This window comes from Rhinolophus hipposideros (genome assembly GCF_964194185.1).
Source record: "Rhinolophus hipposideros genome assembly, chromosome: 1".
In the NCBI taxonomy this organism is placed as follows: Eukaryota; Metazoa; Chordata; class Mammalia; order Chiroptera; family Rhinolophidae; genus Rhinolophus; species Rhinolophus hipposideros.
Window position 1 is genome coordinate 73,029,945 of NC_138047.1, and position 26,562 is coordinate 73,056,506.

General features: G+C 33.0%; 1 protein-coding gene across 6 annotated transcripts in view; it reads left to right on the forward strand.

The window, feature by feature from the left end:
- Nucleotides 1-26,562, forward strand: part of RAP1GDS1 (Rap1 GTPase-GDP dissociation stimulator 1) — a 124,985-nt gene that overhangs the window by 21,241 nt on the left and 77,182 nt on the right. For 4 of the 6 annotated variants that reach the window (XM_081078625.1, XM_081078621.1, XM_081078622.1 and 1 more), the window contains exon 2: nucleotides 8,262-8,372. In XM_081078625.1, the coding sequence (XP_080934751.1) occupies nucleotides 8,262-8,372 (111 nt within the window). The remainder of the gene's footprint in view (nucleotides 1-8,261; nucleotides 8,373-26,562) is intronic. The other 2 variants (XM_081078623.1, XM_081078620.1) reach the window with 1 other exon arrangement.

The window sequence follows — 26,562 nt, forward strand, 5'->3', positions numbered from 1 at the left end:
ATGCATTTTAGTTAAGTGTTGTGTGTGGTGTAAAGAAATTAAATAACATTGAAAAAATAAAATTGAAAATAGTTGTTTGTTTAATGGGTCACAACTAGTGAGCACCATTGAATTCTATCTCATAGTTGTTTGTTGGAGGCTTGCTGTGTGCAAGACAATGTGGATGTGAGTGATACAGCTATGACAGAGTTACCGATAGTTATTATATCAACAATCGGCAACAGTGGTGTATTGCTCATTGTGTGCTAGGGCCTGTTCTAAGAGCGTTACATGTGTCACCTCATTTAATCCTCACAACAACCTGATGAGATAGGTGTCATTATCACCTTCATTTTACATATGAGAAGAGAAAGAACATAAGAACGTTGTATGGCTTATACAGTTTAAGTGGTGGAGCCAGGAATTGAACCCAGATGGACTAACTCCAGAGGCTGCACTGTTAATTGTTAAAATACACTCCTTTCTCTGTCCATGAATTGCTTGGTGATGGTGAAACAGCAGCAGGAGAGAAAACAATGAAATCATCGTTGAGGTGTCATCGTTGAGGTATGAACAAAATATGGGAGCCTAAAAAAGGAAGGAGTTGATCTGACTGACTGCAAGAATACAGAAAGTTTCATGTAAGAATCGGTATGTTAGTTGGCTTTTCAGAGTAAGAAGTCATTCTGTAGATGGAGAATGCACAGAAAGACATTTTAGATGGGAAGAATCTGAGTAGTACAGTTGTTAAAATGGAGGTTTGTGTAGGAAAAGAGCCAGCAATCTAGTGGGACTGACTCACACATTGTGTGAGAAGGTAATGAGACAGGAGGGCATACTGTCGGCTAAGGCTCTTGGTTTTCATGCAAGGTACTCTGGACTATAGGCAATAATAAATCACTGGATAGTTTTGAAAGAGTAGTTGTGTGCTCTGGGAAGAACATGTTTCTGAAGTTTCTAGCCCGGATAAATAGAAACTGGAAAGTTGGATCTAGGTTCAGTAAGATTCTGAAACAATCTTCACGTACTCATTTTAGCATTGTAAGAAAACTAGAGAATTTAAGATGTATTTGAAAAGGAGGAAGGATAATAACCAGAGGAGACTTAAATCTTTTGTTGGTCTTTGAGTTCTCAGCTAGAAGAAATGCATTAAAAGAATGAAACAAATATATAAGAAAGAAAAGTTTTTCTCTCTCTTACATGTAATATAGTTTAATGGAAGACTCAATAGACTTCTTTGTGAAATGTTCAGGGTTTTAGACCTGGTTCAGTACTAAGTCTATAAAGATACATTAAACAAAACAATAAGAGAGAAAACTGGATTACAATATACTGTTATAATTTTTAAATACAATTCTTTCCATGGTCATGCTAGCCAAAATAATTTATTCCTACACTACTAGACAAGCTTTTAAAATAGTTTCATCTGTCAAATACTAAACCATTTAGATACGTGAAATATAATATTCAGGAGAGATTGTTGTTATTTCCAGCTCCCTAAGCTAGTTGCCTCAAATTGACTTAACGATATTCATTTTGAGATGAATTTGAAATGCTTCCAGTCATGTATTGGCTACATTCTAGGTGCTCGAAAAGCATGTTAGTATAAAAATAATTTTTCATTTGATTTGGTATATACAATCATATTATTAAAGCTTTGCTACTAGTTATTTACATGAAAATTATATTTGCTTCAATGGCAAGAAATTCTTAATCTCTTTTTTAGAGTATTGCTATTATTGAGTGGCTATATATTTAGAAAATATTGAGTGACATTTGAAGGAGGATGAACAGATCTTAGCAGTATTTGTCTCCAAATGAGTTTTATCATTAATAATGGTATAATTATCAAGAGATATTAAACATCTATCTGTCTTCCATCCATCTACAAAGTGACAGAATTAATTACTATTTTAAAGTGTATACTATATTTTTAGATCCGGTAACCTTGAAACTAAAAGTACCATTTTTAGATAATACCTGCAAGGAAGAGAAACTCTTAAAATTGTGCTGCCATGCATAGCCTAAGGGATTTTAGGACTTTCTATCTGAACATGACACGTGTTTATATTGAGACTGGCCCTTTGGGACAGTTTTTGCTCTCAGTCAAGTATATTTTTTTGATGATCATAATTATCTGAAGCACTTTTATAGTCTAGTTATTTAAATATAAAAATAGGGTTACCTTTTCTCATTATTTTTCTTAGATTGATATTAAGAACAGAGAAGAACTAATAGCTATAAACTTTTAGGTCTTACCAAAAGTCTTCAGTTGCAGTGTACACTTAGACCAGTAAATGGAGTTTCTGGCTTATGGAACAGAGAGATTAGAACATAAAGAGCCTCTGGTGCCTAATGGTGTACCGGATTCTAAGAGAAAAGAAAGGGCTTGGTGAGTGTGTTTGAAAGTTCCAGCAGGAAAATACAGCTGTCTTTGTACAAGGGCTTTCTTTAACAAGGCTTCCAAGAGGAAATGCTTGGAATGATAGCTGGAGTGCTGATTGGGGTCATCAGAAGTTGCAGATTCAATATAAATGTAACAAGACCTAAAAAGTGGCAATTCTTTACATTGATAGGTAGATAGCTGGATAGATAAAGGAAGTTATCTGTCCAGCTGGAAAAAGGAAAGAAGGACAGAAGGAAAGCCAGAATACCATTCTAAGACTCTGCTGGACATGTATGTGTTTATGCAGGAAGAGAAGAGGCTTTGGGCAAGACCAAGGTCACAGTGACACTAAAGGGCCAGGTAGAGAAGGCCAAGAACAGATGTTCGGAGACTGGTGTTTGAAGTTAAGAAAAAATGTATCAAAAGAGGAAGAAATCTGTTTCTATAAAGATAAACAAGTAAGGGGATTGAGAAAAATCCGTTGGATTTGCCAAGATAACATTTAAGACCTTTGCCAGAGTAATTTTTAGAGACTTTTTAGAGTGGTTTGAAGAGTGATGAAATGGTTAAGTTGGAGATGCAGAATTAATGACCAATTCTATTTTACTTTAACTCTTTGAAGACTTCATATTTTCTTTAACAAGGCCAGCTAGATCCTATGCTGTCATATAGGAAAGAGAGTATTTATTTAAGAAAAATATTTATTTTGGTTATTAATGCTTCTTAGTACTAGAATCTCTCATGAAAATGATCATTGTATACTTACTGCCCCCCCACTACCAGCCAGAAGCTGAGAAATTTTCTATTAGAACAATTTCAATGTCTTAAATCATAAGTAAATATAAATACAGAAATCTAGATTTACATAAAATATTTGGATGATAAAGATTCACTATTGAGATACACTGTCATGGTTTGAGGGATATAATTCCCTCTGTATTTTACCCAAGTTCAGAATCACTGAAGATATAAGCAAATGAGTCTTCAGATTGAATTAAAAATAACTGCTTTGAAATTGATAAGGTCTAAAATGGAGGACAGGGCCCATTTGTAGAGTCACAAAGGGACTGCTAATACTTCAACACTGAGTTAGATATATTTACTAATCTTGCAATGGTGCAACTGGACAGCCAAAGATATGGAAGAACAGAGAATTCTTGACTCTTCAAAAAGATTCGGAACCCAAGATGGGCGGAGCCATGCATATCCAGTTCTTCTTTTTCAACTTACTAATCAGATAAATCATTCTTCTCCTGTAAAATGGAGGTGGTTGGTGGGCAGTTGCCAACTAAGGAGGCAGAAATGACCAGAAGTGTCACTGTAATAGGATTCTTCCATAAGGAAGCTTGAGGCCAATGGGAAAGGAGTTCCCTCCCCAATCATTTTATTTACCAACATACTCTTTTAAAATTGAGGTATAATTCACACAAACAAAATGTACAAGATTTAAAATGTACAGTTTGATGAGCTTTGACAAATGTATGTTCTCATGTAATCACTATTCCAGTTAACACAAAGAACATTCTGACACTTGATAAACTGATTCACAGTAAGAATTCTTTAAGCACTAACCTGTTAGCTCATTTAAAATGCTTAAAATCATATTAAATTCGTAATAATTATGCTGATAGCTTTGGTTGTCTCTAGATAAAGAATTTTAAAAACTTTCCCTAAAAAGATATCACATCATTAATAGGCATATAATTATTCCCGTGGAGAGCCTGAATGATTTTTTACTGGTTACAAATCTTTTAAAAGTGGAATGTTCTATGTAGTTTTTAGTTACGTACTACATAGTCTTAAATAGTTTAATTGGCTTCACTGATCTTTTTCTATCTTTAAATGTAAGATCCTGTATTTATACTTTCAATAATATAGAACACATAGAAGGTGCTTAACAGGTAACATTTACCTTCCTTTCCCTATGGGCACACTTGGGCTCTTAAGTTGTATGATACAAAGGATGGTAACTAGACAGCTTTCTGCAAATGAGAAATTTATTCCCTTATTTAGGCAGTTATTGAATACTTACTGTGTAGCTCCTATATGCCAAGGGATAGGTATAATGCAGTGACTATACAGTATATATCTGAGGGGGATATGTTCCAAGACCACCAGTGGATGCCTACACCAAGGATCGTACTGAACCCTATATATGTATATATACTATGTTTTTTTCCTATACATGCATATCTATGATAAAGTTTAATTTATAAAGTAGATACATACAACAGTAACTAATAATGAAATAGAAAATTATAACAATATACTCCAATATGGATATGATCTCTCTCTCAAAACATCTTACTGTACTGTACTCACCTTTTCACTTAAAGGAGCACTTCATGTCTTCTCTTTGGCATATCTCAGTTTTGGGACAATTATTAAGTAAAATAAGGGTTACTTGAGCACAAAAACACTGTGATGCCATGAAAGTCAATCTGATAATCAAGGTGGCTACTAAGTGACTAATGGACAGGGAGCATGCAGTGTGGACAGCTGGACAAAGGGATGATTCATGTCCGGGGTGGGATGGAGTGGGAAGGTGAAACATTTCATCAGGCTATTCAGAAAAATTGCAATTTGAAATTTATGAATGGTTTATTTTGGGAATTTTCCATTTAATGTCTTTGGACTGCAGTTGACCATGAGTAAATGAACCGAAAAGTGAAACTGCAGGTAAGGGGGAGACTACTGGAGCTGACAAGGTGCTCCATACAGTATAGTGGCACAGCATATATAAAAAGTTAAACAAAAAATATAATTACAAATTGTAGATAGTGCTGTGAAGATCAGTGCAGTGATGGAGAATGACCCTGGAGGGTTAAGGAAGAGGAGAAGACTTAGAATGGGCAAGGATGGTCTCTGGAGTGGTGACCTCTAGGCTGAGACTTGAGGAGGGGATGGCAAGGAGGGAGAACTGCAAATGAGAGAGAGGAAAGAATAGAAAAGGCCTAGATGCCAGTATAGGTCGTACTAAATGAGTCCCAACTGCTTTTGTTACCTGTTGACTGGTAGTTTTGATAAATTGCTATAATTTGACTAACATTATAAATATTATTTTTTTCTCAGTGTCGTGATGATTACTTTTTATTACTTTTAATAATATGAACTTAGATATTACACATTATTTACATTTTATTTCAGAAAAATCAACTAATATCTATTTAATAAGATTTAACAAGTATACCTGACATACGATGCCAACAAGTTATTTTTAGCTTATAGAAGGGATACATATATAGTTTTCTTTTTCTTTAGAAAAAAAATAAATTTCTCAAAACTATCTAGTTCCTCTTAAGGACATAAATACTGACTTTGGTTGTGAATGATAACCTGAGAGTTTTAATAAAATGTAGGTATAGGATTACTAGATTAGTCATAGTTTGTACTAGGCATCAGGTTGAACATGTGTTAGTGTTTGATGTACATTTTTAAGGCTACTTTTTCCTGGGTTGACACAGAAAATAATGTCTCATTTTATAACAGGGGATTCCATTATAGTTTTAGAATTATTATGAGCTGGTAATGCACAAAAGTCTGTTAAAATGTGTACTTTACTTTGAAGTGAGAAAATGCTTAAAATTCTAATATAGGAGTAGCAATCCTGGGGAATGGGGGGGCGGTCCTTGGTATCCTATTGGGGTGTCAATGAGGTCAAAACTATTTGCATAATACATCATTTGTCTTTTTCACTGTTTTGGCATTTACAGTGACAAGGGTGCAAAAGCAGTTGTGGGTAAAAAATGGCCCATGCTTTAGTCTGTGTGAATTAGAGTAGTAGGAGCACCAAACTGTGCTAGTAGTTATGGTATTCTTCACCATCATATACTTGAAGTGAAAAACACCAGTTTCACTTACGAATCTCTGTGACAAAGCAGGAAGTAAATATTTTTAAAAATCTTAACATTTGTGTACATATTAAAAATATGCTATTTGATGAAATGGTAAGTACCTATAAAACACTTTCATTACATTGTAAAATCTGGTGGTGGTTTTGATGAAAACCACTTGTTCATCAAAATCTGGTGGTGGTTTTGATGAAAGCACTTGTTCAGGTATTTGAGTTGTAAGCTGACTGAGGTACTTTTTGTTAATGGAATAACATTTTTTTCAGAAGAACTAACATTTTTTATATTTGGCACACATTTTCTCAAATGAATGAAGTTAATTTGTCTTTTAAGAAAAAGAACTGACAGTATTTATTGCTGGTGATAAAATTGGAGTTTTTAAGAAAAAATTAGAAATTTGGAAGACTTGTATCACCTTGAGCTTGACCACTTCCCATTACTTAAAGTCTTTTAATAAGATTAGTGATGATATTAACAAATGTGAAATTTTGAAATAATACAATGAAATGTGTCAATGTTTGGAAAATATGCATAACTCTGTGACTTAATTTTTTTAACGACCAATGTATTGATGATAATTATCTTGCATGCATAACCTGTTCAAAGTGAAAGAGAGCAATGGATTTTAATGTAATAGTTGGAAATGTTCATTAAGATTGTTTCAGATGTCACATAACAACTAACCTTTAAAAAACTACCACTTGTTAAGTTTTGGTGTAGTACCAAAGATTAGCTATGATTATCTGAAATACACTCCTTTCAACGATGTATATACCGGGGGTGCCAAAAAAAATATATACAAGTGGACACTGGTCAGTGTTGCTCAAGCAATAGTTTTCCGTAATCAGAAGTGTCAGAAGTGTCTGGACACTGATGGTAACCACTTTGAGCACCTCTTGTAATTGCAGAAGTCAAACGTGACTTGTATTCACCTTTTGTTATAGGTGTATATTGAGTATTACAATTTTAATAGGTTTTTCCTTAAAATATGTATGTATATATATATACATATATATATATACATATATATATATATATATATGTATATATATATATATATATATATATATAGGCACCATCTGTATGTGATGAGGCTGAAGGTTCTTCATCTGCTCAACCAAAACAACAAATTACAAAAGATTGAGTGTAGAACCAGATACGAGAATCCACTTATCTTCTGTTAAGGCAGATATGATGAATATTTGTAGAATAATACCATCCTTTTCAATAAATTTTTTTTTGTTTTTGAAATAGTTATTTTTCATTAAAATATTGTTATCAGATAATAGTTTTATAATTGTTTGATTTAAATGAATTGCTAAAAAGTCTCACTTTTAAATTTTAGTATGTTAAATATCAGAAGAAATAATTGATGTTAAAAAAAAACCCTTTGGGATCCTGAATAATTTTTAATAGTGTAAAGAGATTTTGATAATCTGTGGTCTAGAGGAATCCCCATGTAATTTAGGAGGAGAGCATAGTTTTAGAATCCAAAATGTACATGTTTTGGCTTAAAGCAATATTTTGATTTGAAGTGTTTTTCAATTGGCAGTGTTAAAGTAGGTTTTACAGTTATCTGACTTTGTATTATTTTAATTCATATTATTCTGAGACTTTTATAAACCTTCATTGTTATTTTATGTCTTTAAACTACAACAGAGGGAGCATAAAATGAAACAAAATTCTATTTACAAAGCTATCCAGTTTTTTTGGTGGACTTTAGTTTTTTACAGTTAACTCTGAGTGGTTTCCTGAACAAGCTAAATAAGGTGTAAGAATGCTGAAAAAGATGTTCTGTGACAATCTGTGGAATATTCTTGGTATCTTACATATACAGAATGAATATTTCATATCTGAGTTAAATGGATAAAATTTCATTTTAAAAATGTGTAATAGTACACAGTCCATTGCCATTTTGGAATGCATGTGAAAGTTAACTCACTATAATGAGTTCCCTTTGCCTGTTAGTCGTAACCTTGTGTCATGTAACATATGATGGCCATATGGTTAGTGAGGTTTCTGATTTCTTTTTTTAATTCTATAAGCAGATAATCTCAGTGATACCTTGAAGAAGCTGAAGATAACAGCTGTTGACAGAACTGAGGATAGTTTAGAAGGATGCTTGGATTGTCTGCTTCAAGCCCTGGCTCAAAATAGTAAGTTTCATTATATTTACTCAAATGCCAAACAACAAAATCAGCAGTCATTCTGAAATTGGTATGGAGTTTATCACATAACTTGAATTCTTTTGAATTTTATCCCTGAATACTGAAGTTGTTTTACATGTTCCACCCTCCTACCCGCATATCCACCCCCAAGGTACTAAAAGTCAAGTTGATAAGCAGAAGAAAGGAGGAATTGATTGTTAGTGATGACATTAATACCAGTCCCAGAGAGAGGTCATTATTTCATTCCTAACAGATAAGTGCCATAGTGGTGCTCAACACCTATTTTCTTAACACCTATTCTTCAAACAAAGACTGTGTTTATTTGTGGGGAGATTGGGGAGGAGAAACAAAGGGGAGCTTAAAACACTTAACAAATATTTTTTCTGACCTCTTATGGCCACCTTTTTAATAATTTTATTTTAAAATAATGTGTGTGCTTACTTTTAATTGGAAAGAATCATTAGCAGTCTTCAAAAATCCCTTAAAATTTAAGTCTTGATCTTTGGTGATATGGTAAATAATGCTACAGGTGATTATACATACAACTCATTGACAGACACGTTGTATTGCATTTGATCCATCATATTTCTGTTCATTAATTTCTGTATTATGACAGTGAATAGACAGGTACAGAATGATTGTCATTCGTTCCCTTAATTCTGCTTGGTCTTGCCATGGTATGCACTATACTTGTTTTTCATTACTCCGTCATCTTATCCTGGGACTACTTATGTAGGTGACAAAGAATTCAGGAGAAAGTATACATATTGTTAAAAGTTTCAGTTTCAAGCACTCAAGAGATATATGTCTATTTTTTTATTTTTATTTTTTAGTAAACTGATTAGAAAATCTAGAATAATTGATTATAGCACTCTTCATCAAAAAGCACATTTTAAAGCCAGCTTCGAAATTCTTTTTTAGTAATTCTCTTTGCTTTTGAGATTGTAACTCTGTCAAGCTATTTAATCTTAGGAATAACAGAGAAGAGTTGTTTAAAACAGGAATTCAGTAAGAGCTTCTGAATAAGGCTCATGGTGGTAAAGAAAAAGAACAGGAATGGAGAATGTCCAAGGCTGTGTTATCCATTGTAGTAGATACATGTGGTTATTTAAGTCCAGAAATTAAATTAAATTAAAAATTAACTTCCTTAGTCTTTTCAATATCCCTGTTTGGCTAGTGACTGCCTTATTGAGGATCACAGATATAAACCATTTCTGTGATCACAGAAACTTCCTTGGGATAGCACTGGTCTAAAGGATTAGAAAGCACCGTGTGATGACCTGATTTTTCACACGTGCCTACATAGGCACATATAGATAATCATGTAATTAGTCTAAGTAAATTGAGTATCTCAAAAGTTCATTGTTTTTTTTTAAATAAAGACACATGACTTTATCCAACCAGTCTTGTTTATTTGTTGTTGTTGTTTTTAATTTTGTTGGGGAATATTGGGGAACAGTATGTTTCTCCAGGGCCCATCAGTTCCAAGTCATTGTCCTTCAATCTAGTTGTGGAGGGCACAACCCACTGGCCCATGTGGGAATCGAACCGGCAACCCTGTTGTTCAGAGTTCGTGCTCTAACCAACTGAGCTATCTGGCCACCTCCTCAAGTTCATTTTTTTTGAAGAGTTGTTTTATTATAACATTTGTTTTTAATGGCCCAGTTTTTTTCTCTATTCAGAAAGAAGTAGAATTTTCTAAGTGGACCATTTGTTCAGGAACTAAAGGACTGGCGGAGATGTCCTTGGTGGAGGATTGCTCAGTCCTCTCCTGGTAGACAGAGAGATGAAGAAGATAAGTGGAAAAAGGAAGCAAAAGGTTATTAACGTTTTAAAGAACAGATTCAAGAAATATTGCAAAGTATGTAATTGTTGGATTAAATTTCAGACCCATTGCAGACTTACTCATTGAACTCATTTATTGAAAATGGTCTTGAAATTATGTGTCATGAGCTACTAAGACTAAACAACTAAAAGATATTAATAAACACAATAAACTCTACCATTATTACTGTCGACTTCCCAGGAAGATAATGAAAGGAATGTCTTTTTAAGAATATATATAAAAATTTGTGTCCTTACATCTAAGACGATTGACACAAAAGATTTGACATAGGAGGAGAGAGTTCATGCAGGTGTTCAGTCTTTTACTTAAGAGTGGTATCTGCCATTGATCGAGCACCTGCTGTGTTCTCATCACTGGCCTGGGGTCTGTTATCTTACTTAATCTTTCCTATATGCTCAAGAGGAGGTATTTAAAGGATAAGGAAACATCCTATCACATGACTTGCTTTGCTGTGGCAGAATCAGAGTTTGGATTTAATAAAAAATTACATTCTACGTAAAGTGCAACTTTTTTTTTGCTGAGTTTATAGAATATGCAAGTATATGCAGAAGCTAGGTTTTAATATTGTCTTAAATTTTGCTTTTTCTTTGAAATAGTTTCAAATCGTTAGCATTAAAGAGGAAGGTGATATATAAATCTTTTTTTTCCCGTTGAGCTGTCGACTGGTATATTTATTTTATAGGTATTTATTGGTATGTTTTATAAAATTAGCATCTGGCTTTTAAACAAAAAAAAGTAAAAGTACCAGTAAAGTGTTTATTTTCCATAGTTCTTCCCTGAATAAAGTGATTGTTCCATTGCTATTTTTGTCCTCTTAAAGGTAAAATTATAAAACACCTAACTTAGGTGGTTCTGTACTAGTTTTTGTTTTTGTTTTTGTTTTTTTACACAGAGACCTTTTAGTTTCATAATTTTTCCTTAGTGTCAGATGTTTTAACTAGAAATACTGCTGCACCAGAATTGCGCCTCATCAAGAAACAATTCTCCAATCTGAACAAGATAAGATGGTAATGTGTGTAATGGGAATCTAAACTTAAAATTTTATTTTATAATCTACTAAGCTATCATTAGAAAGGATATTTCTGAAAGGAAAGAAACTATGTTTTAAAAATTTTTATACTGTGGGAATTTAGTATATTCAAATTGTATATTACAAATGATTATAATCTGAAATTAGAATATTTACTTTGATGAAAAGTATTTAGTGTCTAGTTCCACATTGCTAACTTTATGTCATAATACCTACCTGTGGAATTCTTATTTCTTAGCCCTTGTTCTTTATTTTGTTCATTATATTGATCTTTGGCTCCCTTCTAGGCTATACTTCTAAGCACAACTATGTACACAAGCTACTAATATCGGTTACTCTATGAAGCTTCTCTAGCAGTAAGAATTATGTGTTGTCATTTGCTTTTGGTCTGCTTTATGCCCTTAATATTTCTGAATAGACTTATCATCAGGTACCAAAGTTATTTCTTTAGTAAGAGACTTTGAAACTTATTATCAACTATTTTAATGTTCAATCTACAATCACTGAATATGAAAGCCTGTTGCTGTGTAAGTGGAAATGAAAAATTATTTCACTTAATCCCTTCATAGTAATACCTAGATTTCACTTTTTTATCCTAAGTTATCAAATGCACCACAGAAGTAATATGTTTCCTTTGCAAGCTGAATTCATTATGTTGTTCACTTCCTTCATATATAATTTTGTATCATGTGGCTCTTTTAGTTATTGTATTCATTGCTTATGAGGGTTTATGACTGGTGCTAACCATAAATTACCAAAGGTTCAGTTTTTACTAAATAAATGTAGTATTTGAAGAATAGAAGAGACTAGAGAAATAATTTAACTAAGAATACATTGACAATTCTTGATGAGTTAAGACTCCTGGATTGCCGTAGAATAGTGCCGTCCACCTAAATCTTGATTTTTTTCCACATCATTTTTTTATGATTCTCTAAAAATTCATACATATCAACAAAGAGGTCATGTAAAACCAACTAACCATAACCTATTCCTTCAGCCTACCTAGGAGACAGATTCGGAACTTCAAATTATTCAGTGGAGAAATAAATATACAAATCTAGCCTACTCAGTTTCAGAGCCCATTATTGAGAGTGTTCAGTGAAGACTGCAGCGACTAACATTTAAAACGTGAGAAGCGAATGGATTGAAGCAGGAGCCCAGGAGTGATAGTATACAATTACAATTGCCTTTAGAAATAAAAAGACCTACGAGTACTTTGGTGAGAAAATGCTAAGATTTGGTCTTAGATTTTATTAGAGCATTGGCTGTTGGGAAATCAAAAGGAAGAGACTTAAAAAGTACATAGGACCGTAGGCAACAGATCAGGGGAGTTCCCGTTTGGGGATGAAATTGTTCTCCCTTATAGATTTGATGGTAAAGAGAAAGAAGGAAGCCAGAGGGGGAAATTGAATGTTCTGCAGAAACAAAACTGTAAAATTAGAATACACACTAATAATCTCTTTGGTTTAAGTTCAAAAGAGGGAAATTTGGAATTTAGAAACTTACCTATTCATCCCAAATGTTTACTTTTACTGCGTACAACTATCATTGCTCAGTAAGCAAAAGAAAAACTATGCACTGAATAGGAAATTGCAGGTGGTACACATACAAAGATGCTACAAGAAACAAAGCAGAAAATAAAAAGTCAAAACATTTTACCTATTAAAAGTGTTTGTCCTAAACCAACCACGAAGCAGGTATTACTAACAAAGCATCATGACCTATATTAAGCATCCTTAAGCCTTTGCAGATGTGAAAAGAAAAACCCTCAAGTAAGAAATTCAGAAGCTTGGAACCCAAGCGGATATGTACCAGGAAGGTGTGAACTAAGAGTTGACTAGAAGAAATTGAAGAAAAAAGCTGGATCATTTTAAAAATTAAAACTAATTTACAAAGTACCAAAGAGGAACAGAATTGACTGAAAATTTAATAAGGAACATTGAGGAAAACAGGCAGACGAGTGAAAATAAAGGATCAGAGAGAAAATGATTGATATAGATGGTAGGCAGAAAGATCCAGCATGCCTATAATTGGAGTCTTTAAGAGAAAAAACAAACAAACAATGAAACAGCTAATATTTAGAGCTATGAACTTCTCTGAAATAAAGGAAGACCAGAATTTACACGTTGAAAGGGCCTACTATGTACTTGCAAAAATTGGCATGGAACTGTCAACTCAAAGACGTAGTCTAGAAAAATTTTAGATTTAAAGGTAAAAATAAGTACAAAGGAAAAATCTCAGTGTCTCTATACAAAAAAATCAAGTTACTTAAAAAGGAAAGAAAATCAGGTTAGCGCCAGATTTCTCAATAGCAATATACAAAATAATTCAGTATTGGAGCAGTATTTTCAGAAAACTCAAGGAATAAGAATTTTATATAGAACCAAGGTGCTCGGTAGGTATCAAGACTATAAAAAACACTATTAAACTTGGAAGAACCCACAGAATACTATACTCATTAGCCTTCCAGAGGAATCTTCCAAACTCGTACTGTCCTATGCAGTGTTCATTCTTTTGATAGCTGTTGAACCTTTTGAAATGAGGCTCATCTAAATTGAGATACACTGCAAGTGTAAAATACGTATTAGAGTTCAAAGACCTAGACCAAAAAATGAAAAATACCTCATTAAGTTTTAAAAATATTGATTACATATAGAATCTCATTTTTAAAATTTTGTAAAATATTTCTTGATTTCTATTGCAGCTTTATGATTTTTAAGTGATTGTTGTTGGAGATCAATTTGTAAAGCTATATTGATTTTTCTATTTTTATTTGTTTCTGAACTCACTAGTTAAAATAATTTTTTTAGGTAGTTCTCTTAGGTTTTGCAGTCAGAACATATGAAAAGTAGTATTTTTGTTTCCTTTCCCTTGTGACTATAGTTGACTGTTGTGTTGACTTGAACTTCCAGCAAAATAATAAATAACAGTAATATGAGTAGTATCTTATTTTAGCTTCTGATATTAATGACAGCCCTTCTAATGCTTCATCAATTCAATATAACACCTCTTGATTTAATGTAAAAGTCCTTTTTGTGTTAAGAAAATAGTCTTAATTAAAGAATAATTTTAAAAAATCAAGAGTGGGTACCTTTAAAACATAAATCCTTAGCCTAATCAATTAATATTAAAAACAGTAAAAATCCACCATTTTTTATTATTTTAAGGATTGTTTATAATAAAATTATTTGGGGGAAGCATTAATACTAGAGGAAGTTTTTTTAAGGACAGAAATTTCAACATAGTTTTTACTCTCTCAGAGTCAAGGTCGTTTAGTCTGTTACTAAAGTTCAGTATAATTTATATCTTCCTCTGTGTTATTCAAGGATGGATATTTACCTAGGGAGAATTAGTACCTAAAGAATAACTAAAATTAATAATATGAATTATATATTTTAGAATGAATGATTATCAAATGGTCCAATAAACACTATAGGATATTTCTTAATTTAGTAATATGTAGCCCCCATAGATTCAAAACTACAGTTAGTAAGGCATTAATTTTTCTCCCAGAAAATTCTGTTTGCAATTAAAAAGTCATATCATATTAGCCTTCTAATTATGTCTATAGCTGTAAATTTAGGTATTCATTTTTTGTTCGTTTGTTTATAGTATTCAACCCTGAAAATGTAAACTGATTTTTTTTCACTTTATTTTAATTTAACTTTACATAGATTCCTCTTAGTGAATTTGTAATGTCATGTGAATTTTGGTATTTCAGGATTTAATGAAATATGAATATAAACTTCTATAAATTAAAAAATTGTTTTAACTACTTGGTGTTAAAGAATATTTTAAAAGTTTGTAACATTTGACTTAGGGGAAAAAAGAAACACCAGCCAGAAAAGTAGGTAAATGAAGTAAATTTTGGTTTTCTTTTTTTTTTTTTTTTTTTGGAGGTTTGATTTTGTGTGAATCTTAATTCACACAAATCTATAATTTATCCATTATTTTAAAACTAGGAGAGATATCATACCATGGGAATGTTTTATACTGAGTTAATGAAAGCAAAATTATTTCATTTTTCATTGTTACTTATTATTTACTGCGATTTTCATTTTTTGAGTTATGAATGTATGTGAATATTAATGACCATCTGCAAAATTGTTGAAATAGGGAAAATAGTCATAATATTAAAGGCAAAATAGAGAGTAAAAGATGAATCTTTGCTTGAAGCAGTCAAAGAGAACAGACAAAAAATGGAAAAGGCCCCTAAATTAAGAAACACTTTTCAGAAGGACATTAAAAAGAAATTGAATAAATGTATGCTAAGTCAGAAATATATCTTCCTAACTGAATATAAGATACTACATTATTTTCTATTTTCTATACAGTAAATCTTAATGAAAAACACTAAGGCCAAAACTATTATGTGCCATATTCAGTTGAGTCAATACTGCCATGATATGTCATACTGCTTTGGTTAAATGTCAAATGCCTAGTTTAAAGTTAGATTTGGAACATTTTGTACAGTAATGTCACACTTTGTTGAGGTGAAGATTTAGACGGCACATCTCCCCATCTTTAGGCCTCCTTCATTCATGTATTCAACATTGCGTATTTATTTTGTATGTCCCAAACTATCTCCTAATAATGGCAGAAATTTAGTCCCTGCCCTCAGAAGTTCATTATTTTGTGTTGGAGACTGAAATATAAAATTTTGATTTATCATAACAAGTGCTGTAACAGAGAGATGTTCAATGTCTGATAGGAGTACATATATTTGATTTATTGTCAAATCAAAAGAAATAATCATAAAAGAATAAAAGGCAATAGGAAATTACGAGTCCAGTACTTCAACGTTTTAAAACTATCCTCTTCAGTTGTTGACTGAATTATTTTAAAAATCAGTTGGCAAACAATATTATATTTCAGGTACACAACATAGTGATTAGACACTTATATACCTTATTACATAGCTATCACCATGATGCGTTACATATTTCTAAGTCTAGTAACCAGTACATCGTTATTCTATTACTAACTATACACATACATACACTAGAGAGAGATTTTAAGGAGCTGGCTCACTCAATTACCGAGCCTGGCAAGTCCAAACTCTACAGGGTGGCCTGGCAAGTTGGAAACCAAGGGAAGAGCTGATGTTGCTGTCAAGGTTGAAGGTGATCTGCTAACAGAATTACCTCTTGCTCTTGGGGAGGGCATGGTGGGGGTAGCATTGTTTGCTAAGGATGTCAGCCTTTTGTTCCACTCATGCCTTCAGCTGACTTGCTGAGGTCCACGCACATTGTGGAGAGCAATCTGCTGTACTCAGATTCTGCAGATTTAAATGTTAAATGTTAATCTCATGCAAAATCACCCTCCCAGAAACATCCAGGCTAATGACCGAATATCTATCTGAGCACCTTGGCCCAGCCAGGTTGACACGTAAAAGTAACTATCACAAATGGAATATGTATTCTACTAATGTATCAAAGTAGATTGTGTGGCATAATAGTTGGAATAACTGGGAATGATGCCATTGGTATCAGTACTTTATACACAAGAATCTATCATTGATTTTACTGATGTTTTTCATGACCTACTTTTTAACATTCGTGGTGATAAACCCCAAATTGAGGCTCGAAAAGGCAAAGTAATGGCATTTTTTTAATAGAAACATAAGGATTCAATGGTAGGTTTTAGCACACAATGTTCTGTGAAGTGAGTTCATTTTAGATGCTTGTAATTTTCATTCCATAGTTAAGTGATACACATCTTTTCTTATTGTACTAAAGGAGCAAACAGAATGTTTTCATTTGGCTCATCATAACTTAGTTGTAGATTATTCATCTTTCTGATATGTGCATGTGGAAGGGATAACATAAAGGCAAGGTAATTTTCTACAGTGATTTCTGAAGGTTTAAAGAACATTTTTGCATATGTTTGCTTTGAAAAAAACAATCTAAGGCTTGATTAGCTTAATGCAAAGTGAAAAGTTTAGTCTCTGCATGAGCTTGTAATTGGAAATTCTACAAAAGATTTTCATTCTTGATGAGACTATTTTTAAAATATAAGGCCGTCTTCTTACGAGCTCAGTTCTTTATTTCTGTTAGAAGTAACTGTAACTACTACAACATCAATAAATGTAACTCAGTTGCTCCATCTTTAGTATTCTATAACAGGTTTTACATTCCTCTATTCGAACTTATTTCAATGTGTATTATTTGTATATTACTTTTTCATTTATTTAGTTATAAAGTTCTTAAGTGCAGGGCAATTCTATTCAACTAGCATTAATTGGGTATCACCATGAGTTAGTAGGTACCTTGCCCTGGATAGTCTGAATAGACAAGTAAAAGATACATTTTAAAACAGTATGATACAATATATAATAGTGCTGATTACAACGTTTTGGAGAAATACAGCTGGATTCAACTCCTAGTTGTAAGAATTTCAAAGTGTCATAGAAAAACTGACATTTCACTTGGGCCCTGATAGTTAAATAAGTGTTTTACAGATACACTGTTCTTCTCCTTCTTTTTCTACCTGCCTTTTCTTCAAACTTTGGATAATACAAACCATCTACCTTTTCCACTCTCAATTTTGATAGCCTTCAGCTGCTGGCAAAAAACAAAAACAAAACAGACAAACAAAAAGCATCCAGTAGTATAGAATGTTGCTATTACAAATTTAGGGTCTCTAGCCTCAGTTAGTAATGCTTTTACATATTCTTTCTTTGTAGAATATATTTTTCTCCTTTACTGCTTAGAATATGCTTTATTATCTTTCAAAACTTAGCTCAAATGTTATTTTGTTTATGACAATTTTCCTGATCTTCACAGAGCTGTGATTAGGTTATGTACATTGTACATAACCCCCATGATGGTATCAGTCACATTGAGTTGTGATCATTTATTATATTCTTTCTCTTTCTAGACAGCTCTCTGAGGATATGATTTGTGTCTTCTTTATCTTATATTCCCAGCATAGTAGGGACTTAGTAAAAATACATTTTCCTTGTATGATCTTATCTGTTTCCAAATCTTCAACCACTAAATAGGTTCTAACAACTTGAAAACAATTCAGCATTGTGTGTGAGTATTTAGGGAGGGAGTGAGTTTGATGAGCAGGATCAGAGAATACCGGATTTTGAAAATACAGTGTACTTTACCTAGGTAACGTAAGGACCCAAGGATTGTGGTGAGTATTCTAGTGATATTAACAGACTTCATGCTCCATGCTATTACTTCCACCCTGATATCTAATTATGCACTTGAACCCCAATACAAGCCACCTTGGGTAAATATCTTACCTCGTCTAGCTTCCATCCTAGTATGGACCTACAAAGGAACACAGTATAGAAAATCGTAGTTCTCTGTAGGATATGAGAGTCTAGAACAATGAATGACCAAGAAGATGAAGCAGATGGAAGTCTACACTGGATTCAGTGTCTCTACATTATGTCTGTTGTGGGATTTTATCAACTGATTAGAACTACAAACTCCTTCACTAAGTTATAAACTCTTTGAGGCCAAGGTATGTATCTTGTTAGCCATTTTTCTAGCACATTGTAGATACTAAATATTTAATGCTGAGTCAGTGCATTAAATGAATCCAGTAACTTTCTTTTGAATAGTTATGAAACCTCTCAAAAGTTAACAATGTACTTGAATGTATGGGTAATGATGATACCATGCTCCCTCATTAGCATGTGTTTCTTAAGAAAAGAAGTTTCTCAATAAATATGGTATACATTTCCTCACAGCTTTCATTTAATGATTTAATGTCTGTTGGTTTACTGATAGGTTTTCAACATCATGTATATTTTAAGAGCCATTATTTAGTTATTGTTTAATCAGCAATAATTAAATTCAACACACATACTTACTCCATTTTTTTGGTAGATTATGGTTTTAGTTTAGGGTTGATGGGTTTTGTTGTATATTGAAGAGCTGTTTTGAAAAGTTTATACTTGATTCTCTCTTCAGAATGATTCAGTGCAGTTGTAGTGCTAGACATTTTTTTTAAATAGAATTACTAGCTTTTTACCAACTGACTCTTTTGCCATCCATACTCTTGATATCTTCAAACAAAAGTAAAATAGTCATTTATTATCTCTTCAAAGTCTTTCATGACTTATTCTGCAACAATTACTATTTCATCTGACAGTCTTATTTTTCTTGAAGTGCTTTGGTTTGGTATTTCTTCCATTCATTTCTCAGAATAGGAGTTTATTCTTCAGTCTCCCAAACATACACTTTCTAAAATATTCAATTTTCTAATAATCTCTTATAGTCATTAACTCCAATGTCACAGCCTATAATTTAGTCATTCTCCCTGTTAAAAACTTCTACCAAAAACTTACATAAAATTATTGATTCTTTATCATTTCAGCATTAAGTCATGTGTTCTGAAATGTTTTGGTTTTTTCTTAACCTTTGGGAAATTAACATCAAATTCATTCTTGATTAATAATATCTGTATTTTGCTTCCCCATTCTTAACCCTTTCTTGAGCCTCACTTGATAGCTTTGAATTTCTGTTCTCTAGGATTATACTTGAAAGGAAATTGTAATTTACTTCCACAAAACAAAATTTTTCAGCTTCCACAAAACTTAAAACTTAAGCCAACATGGTTTTACTTGGATTTGCTTTCTCTTTCATTTTTTTTTAATAAAGCAAATTACTACAGATCTTGATCTGTTCTTTGCTGCTTTTATGCCCTGTGTTTCTATAGTATTTATTTTCTTTGTTTCTTTACTGTTACTTGAGAGTCTCTGCCCACTTCCTCTTTTTTTTTTTTTTTTTTGTTTTTTGTTTTTAAGCGAAATGAACCTCATCTCCATTCCCTAGGTTGCCAGGTCCATTCACTGATATTTGTTTAGGCCTAACCCAATCAATATATGGTGTGGCATTCATCTGACCATCTGACCAAACTCAGTAATTCAGATGGCTCAGTTGGTGTGAACCATGTACTTTTGGCCTTTTCTATGTGTGTGTGGGGAGGTGTGGAGAGAGAAAAGGTGTCTGTGTTGCTTGCCTATAATACTTAGAATTTAAGCCATTTTTCTACCATATGTGAACTAGTCTGATAATGCCAACACACAGAAGAGTGAGGAAACTTCAGAGAAATGGAGCAGGAGCCCTGATGAAAGCATTCATGAAGCTCACTCTTCTTACAGACTTTACAATTATGTGAATTGTGAGTTAATAAATTCCTCTATTGGAGTATAACACAGTAATTTCTATTACTTGTGGTATGTCCTGATATGTACTGGTTTAAAATAGATTTTCTTTTTATAAAAATCAAGCATATTGTATACAATTTTGAAAATAGAAAAAGAAATTTTTATTATAATTATTTTATTTTATAAAGTTTGAATCGTGCCATGTAAACGTAGGTTCCATTTTTTAAAAACATTTTTGAGCATTTACCCATGATGTTAAATATTTTTTTTTTAATATTTTTTAAATGATGTTTTAATGATTATATAATGTTCTTTTGGCTAGACCACAATAGGTGTCATCTATTGTTGGACATTTCTTAATTACGTCTTTATTTAAGATGATACTGTGAGCTATTTAACTGTTTCCTTTGGCCAGGATTACAGCAATGTTGAGTTTAAGTGACTCCTTAACTTATTTTCCTTTTCTATGTATCTATTTGTTGTCTGTTTTTGTTTTCCTAGAAAGGTTGAGTAAATTTTGTATCATATTGACTTGTTTGTATTGAGTAGTATTTCCTTACGTTGGTTCCTTGGATCACTCTTTTTTTTTTTTTAAGATGCTCCATTAGGAAATAATTTGTTTACTTGAAAAACAGTATATAATCCTATAGGCTTATGGTAAACATTAACAAATTAAGGACTTCAAAGAATCCTACAGATGCCAGATCTCTTTAGCTTTGTTTACTTCATATTTTCCCCCAAGGTATTTCACAGTAGAATGAAGATGGGTCTTTTACTGAAAATATTATTTACTATGTATGTTTTACTGTGTCCTCATTCTCTTAGTATGAAGTGAGCAAATCCACATTTACTACAGGGACCATATTTTCAGTAATTATTTTAACTTCTGTTAGGTGAATGATTCTAGTTATATACTCTTGCTTTTACCACAGTCATTAACACAATTCCTCCTTGTGTTTATTTTCTCAGTAAATATCTTTCTTTTATTTTTTAACCACATAACACTTAATTTTTTAGCAACTACTTTGTGACCTAGTTACTGGTAATTTTAAGGAAAATAGTCAAACAAGCAGGTCTCCCTGCTTATTCTAGTGTGATGATTTTCAAACACATAACTTCTCCAACTCCCACAGCTCACATTATCTCTGGAAGTGAAATGACTGCAAGACTGTCAAAATCATTTATTGTAATTTTATAAAATGACTCTCACAGCTTAATCTTTTAGTATGACCTGTTTCTGATAGTGAGTCATTGTGTAAAATGGGTCTTTGTTATGCCCTCTTTTTTTTCATGACTGTATACATCTTTTTCTTTCCTGCATCTCATGTTCCTTTTATTTTTTTAAAATCCTTAATGGGTTAAAAAGGGTTTCATCGGTGAAAGAAATATTATTTTATTAATTTCCCCCGCCCTACTTCATGTACTTCCATTTTCTTTTACAATTTCTCATTTGTCAGGCCCTTAACTTTAATCGTAGCATATTCCTCTTATGTGTTTTAAATTTTTTTTTAAACCTGCTTCACTTTGACTATACTCAGTTGCCTTTCTCTTCTTCAATCACTGCCTTAATTTCTCTATCTTAAAATACTGTACATCCCTTTATCACTCAGTTGCCCCACTGTAGTTCTTCTGTAAAATACGTGAAATGAAAAATTATTTTATATAATAACTTGGCAAATCTGGTCAAGATATTTCCATCACCATATATCGTCTAAGTAACCGTTCTGATAGGAAAAACAGTGGACTAGGAATTCAGAAAAACTGGATTCTTGTTCCTTTTCCAATATAATTTTATCTTATGGCCTTATTTGTGATATGAAGAAAACAGAACCTATCAGGCCTATCTCACATGACCTGTTTTAAAAATTAAGAGATAATATGTTTGAAAATGCTTTGCAATTGAAAAAAAATCCTTTCAATATAAATTTGACATAGCATTTTTGTGGTAGTCAGATGTCAGTCAGGTACCTTTAAATGAGGACACTGTGAGTCTGAATAGGAATCAGCTGAGGTGGTAGGTGGGTGTGTGACATTTCCGAGAGGGAACATATGCGGTAAGGAAGTATGAAGATGACAGATTTGAGTTACTCTAAGGAATTTAATGTGGCTAGAGTGTAGGATGTCAATGGAGGAGTATCAGGAGATAGGGTGGGGAAATATTATGAATGTGCTTGAATGTTTAGTTAAAAGCAGTTTTGGAGGATTAGAGATTTACAATAGGAGAGTAACATAAAATTTGCATTTCCAGAAGTTTATTTCGTAGCTTTGTAGATGACAGGTGTGCTGGAAGGGGTGTGTGGCTAGACTTAGGGAGATTCTTGAGAAAGTTGTGTTTAACAAAGGTCAGACCTAAGACCGTGAAATAGCGCAAACATAGAAAGGAAAGGATAGGTGTGTAAGATACTAGTGAGATGGAATCTGGAACTTAACATTCTGATTAAATGTGGGTGGTAGAAAGGCATTTACTGAAAGAGAAAAATTTGTGATCATTCTAGGGCTCTGGCTTAGATGGGTTTCCTACCTTTCATTGACATAGAGACTAGAATGAATTTAAAGAAAAGAGGGTAAACTGGATTTGGGGAATGTTAAATTTGAGGTATTTATGGTATATGAAAACAAATGCTTTGTTTCCAGTAGGATAAAATGAGAGAAGATTTGAGGCTTGTCTCTGTAGTAGTAAATGCAGCTTTGGGTTTGAATCAGATTGCCTGGGCACAGGACCAGGTCTCTAGTTATACCTTATTCTAAAAATTTACCCTCTCCGTGTTCCCCAGAAACAAGGGTACACCTGGCCCTTTGAGTCATAGCCCTGGTGCTTGCAATCAATCCCAAATCTGAGTCTTCTCTTCACAGTCTGTCAGAAGGTCCCTTGGACGTGTAATATAAGGATACCAGTTCTTTACTGTTCCCATCCATAACTGAACACTTCAAACATTTTTTATTACTTTAAACAATATTGTCAATCTGTCTAAATACATTTTTAATCTAAGAGAGTCATAGTAATAGCAGTCATTATTTTTGTTTTTCTAACTTGGAGTTTGTAATACAGTGGTTATCAAGTGCTTTTCATTACTTTATCCTCACGAAGTCCGTATGTTAACATAACATCATAAATTCTGCTTATTGTAGTAGTATACCTGAAAACCCCCTATTGGTATTTAAAGTCAATTATTTTAATGTATTTATTTGGCAACTTTGTTGGGAACTTTAGCCTTTCTCAAGCCACATCTTAAATTATGAGTTCCTTCCCATTCTGCCTACTCTTTCCCTTCTACCAGGGTATTGGCCTTGAGAAGTTCTGAGTCATGCTTTAGCTTCTCCCCATATGGCATTGTAGTCTCGCTTCTTGATTTAGTCTTGTTTCAAGTTCTTCTGACCCAATTGGCCACTTTTTCATTCTGTTACTGGCAGTTTCATAACTAAGCTGCCTGTTGCCATTGGGAGGTCAGGTGGAGTGTGGACATAGGACCGCAGGGACAGAATGAGTGCCAGCAGCACTGCAAGGACTACTGTGATGAATATGATGCCTGTAGCAGCTCCTACAGATACGATTTTAGAATAGCAATTCCCCATCGTATATGGGTCTTTCAAAATTCAAGGACTGCCAGCCGCCTGTAATTTGTGGGCATACTCAAACATTTTTATGACCGCACCTAAATGTGAAGGGGGAAAAAGGTATTGAATTGAGTCCTGAAGACATTTAAGAGGAGTGTAGTTAAATGTCAATAGCAGTCTGGCTAAATATAATGAAAAACCTGTCTTTTTTAAAGACTCCCTGAGCACAGGGCATGATTTTTTTTACAAGTGGCCCTTCATTTGGACCTGCAAACACTTAACCTCTTACTCTCAGTCCTCTTTTTAAATCATTTCAAGGATAATCACAGATATCTGAGAACATCTTTTAGTTTCACAGATAAATATGCATTTGAGATGTAATATAATGCCAGTGCAGAAATTATATATGCAATGAGGCTGAAACTTTGTAATTATTTATTGGACAGTGGTGTTTTAGTGATAAGCAGTATTTGGTTCTTGGTTTTTATGCTAAAGGAAAGAAGGTAATTCCCAGATGTTTAATTTAAATTCTGAACCTATAGAAATCCACATGCTAACAGGTAAATAGAATTTCTGTTAGGTTTTCTAAATTGTAGATCAGTTTTATATGAAAAACCAGCTTATATGTATTCCTTTTATTTCTCTGACAATAGCATTTAAAAAATACTATTCCAAAATTATTGCTTCACCTAAGTGTAGCTAGTCTCCCAATTTCTTGCATTGTAATCTATAGAAAGACTCAGAGTACAGGAGTTTTGTATGGTTGTCTTTTTTTCCCCTTGCCCCTGACATTCAGCCCTGATGTTTAGCCATTCTTTCAGTTACATTTAAAATGAGACACGCATGGGTGATTTGCAGTTAACTGCTTGTCTCCACACACAAAAATGCCTCTGCTTCACATCTAATCATGATTCGTGCCTTATGCCACATACTCTTGCTCTCATTCCTGCACCAGCAGATGGTGGGGGAAGACCCCTGGGGCACTCTGGACCAGCATGCTAAGGTTGTACATCTTCTGGTAGCAATGGTCAGAAAAGGAAGGATTTTAATATGACAAATTGGGCTGAGTTATTTTTGGCTTTTTGTTTTTTAAAAATAATTAATTAATGGAAATTTGGTGTCAGAATTTCAGTTGGTACCTTAAAAACTTATTTTTTAGTCCATGAAACAAAATAAAAGCAAAAAGGCACATTATGTTTTATAAATGGGTTTGCTGAAAAGACTGCTGTGTTTATTATGTCCCATCGTGGTACATTATGTTTGTAATAATCTGAATTGTAAGACATGTGACAGCGTACAGAAGGACAGGTTTCATCTGTTTATGCTGAAGTAAGTTTTCTATTCTACAAAATAACACCAGTGGTTGCTAGGTGCTGCATATTGATTTGGTAGTTTTAGTAGAATCTGAAGTTGCTATTTATGCTCTGTGGTTAGTACGACTGGTGACTTTAGGCAAGTTTATTTCATCTTTCTGGGTTTCTATTTCTTCACTTAATAAGATTGTTTTAATATATCTCCTTTTTATTATAGTACATAAAATGTAAGAAGCTGCAATAGTACTAGCTATATGAAGATGCACTAGGCTTATGGTAGGAAAAGGAGATGCATGGATGAAGTTTCAACATTGAACAATCTTGGTTACTTGATGGTAGTACTAATGTCATGGATAAACATATACACATACACATATACACACATATATAAACTAATTGCAAATGAGTTTTTTAAAATAATAAATCCATGGAAGTATAATTTTCTGTATAATTTTCTATTGCTTCAACCATTTGACAACTGTAGATTCTCCCAATGATAAGAGTGGTGTCGCTCTTTGCAGAATCCTGGGTAGTCAGGCGGTACACAGAACACTGGTTTTCAATTTTTTTGTTTTTTTAACCAAAACCTATGATTAGAAATACATTTTATATCCAGCAGGTATATACATACAGTTACATATGCATGTGCATACATATAATTCAACTACTGTTTCACTAATTGTGTTTTGTCTTCCTGTGGGCAAAATTTTTTTCTATTTATTTGTTGTTGCAGGTGGTGTTAATTCTCTTTTCAGGAAATTGCTGATCCTTGTCCGCCAATCCATTTCTGATTTCCTAATGGATTGGGACCCACAGTTTGAAAAACAGTGCACTGATCAGCACTTACTATAAAGAGATACATTATTTTTTGTAGACTTTCTCAGATTATTCTATTAATAATGATTTTCCTATTCTCTTGATCATATCAGCTACTATTTACGTAACAAGAATTCTTTAGAATTCTTTCTTATTTGTATGTAGATCCAAAGGATGTAAAAGATATAGAGGAGCAATACAGAGAAACAAATTTAAATAGAATATTTAATGAGCCATAAACAGAATATTTAATAAGCCACTCTATTTTTAAACACATGCAATTCCTCTTCATTGTTCAGTGTCAAATAGTAATTTTAAGTTTTATTTCCTTGAGCTTTTCTTTATTTGCATCATCATTCCAGGTGTTTTTATCTTTTATTTTAATAGGTCATACTTTTACTAACAGATACGTGAAGTGGCTTGGTTTCATTGAAAGTTTATTTGTACTTTAACAAAGAAGAAAAGGAAAGAAATAGAAACCTTAAATT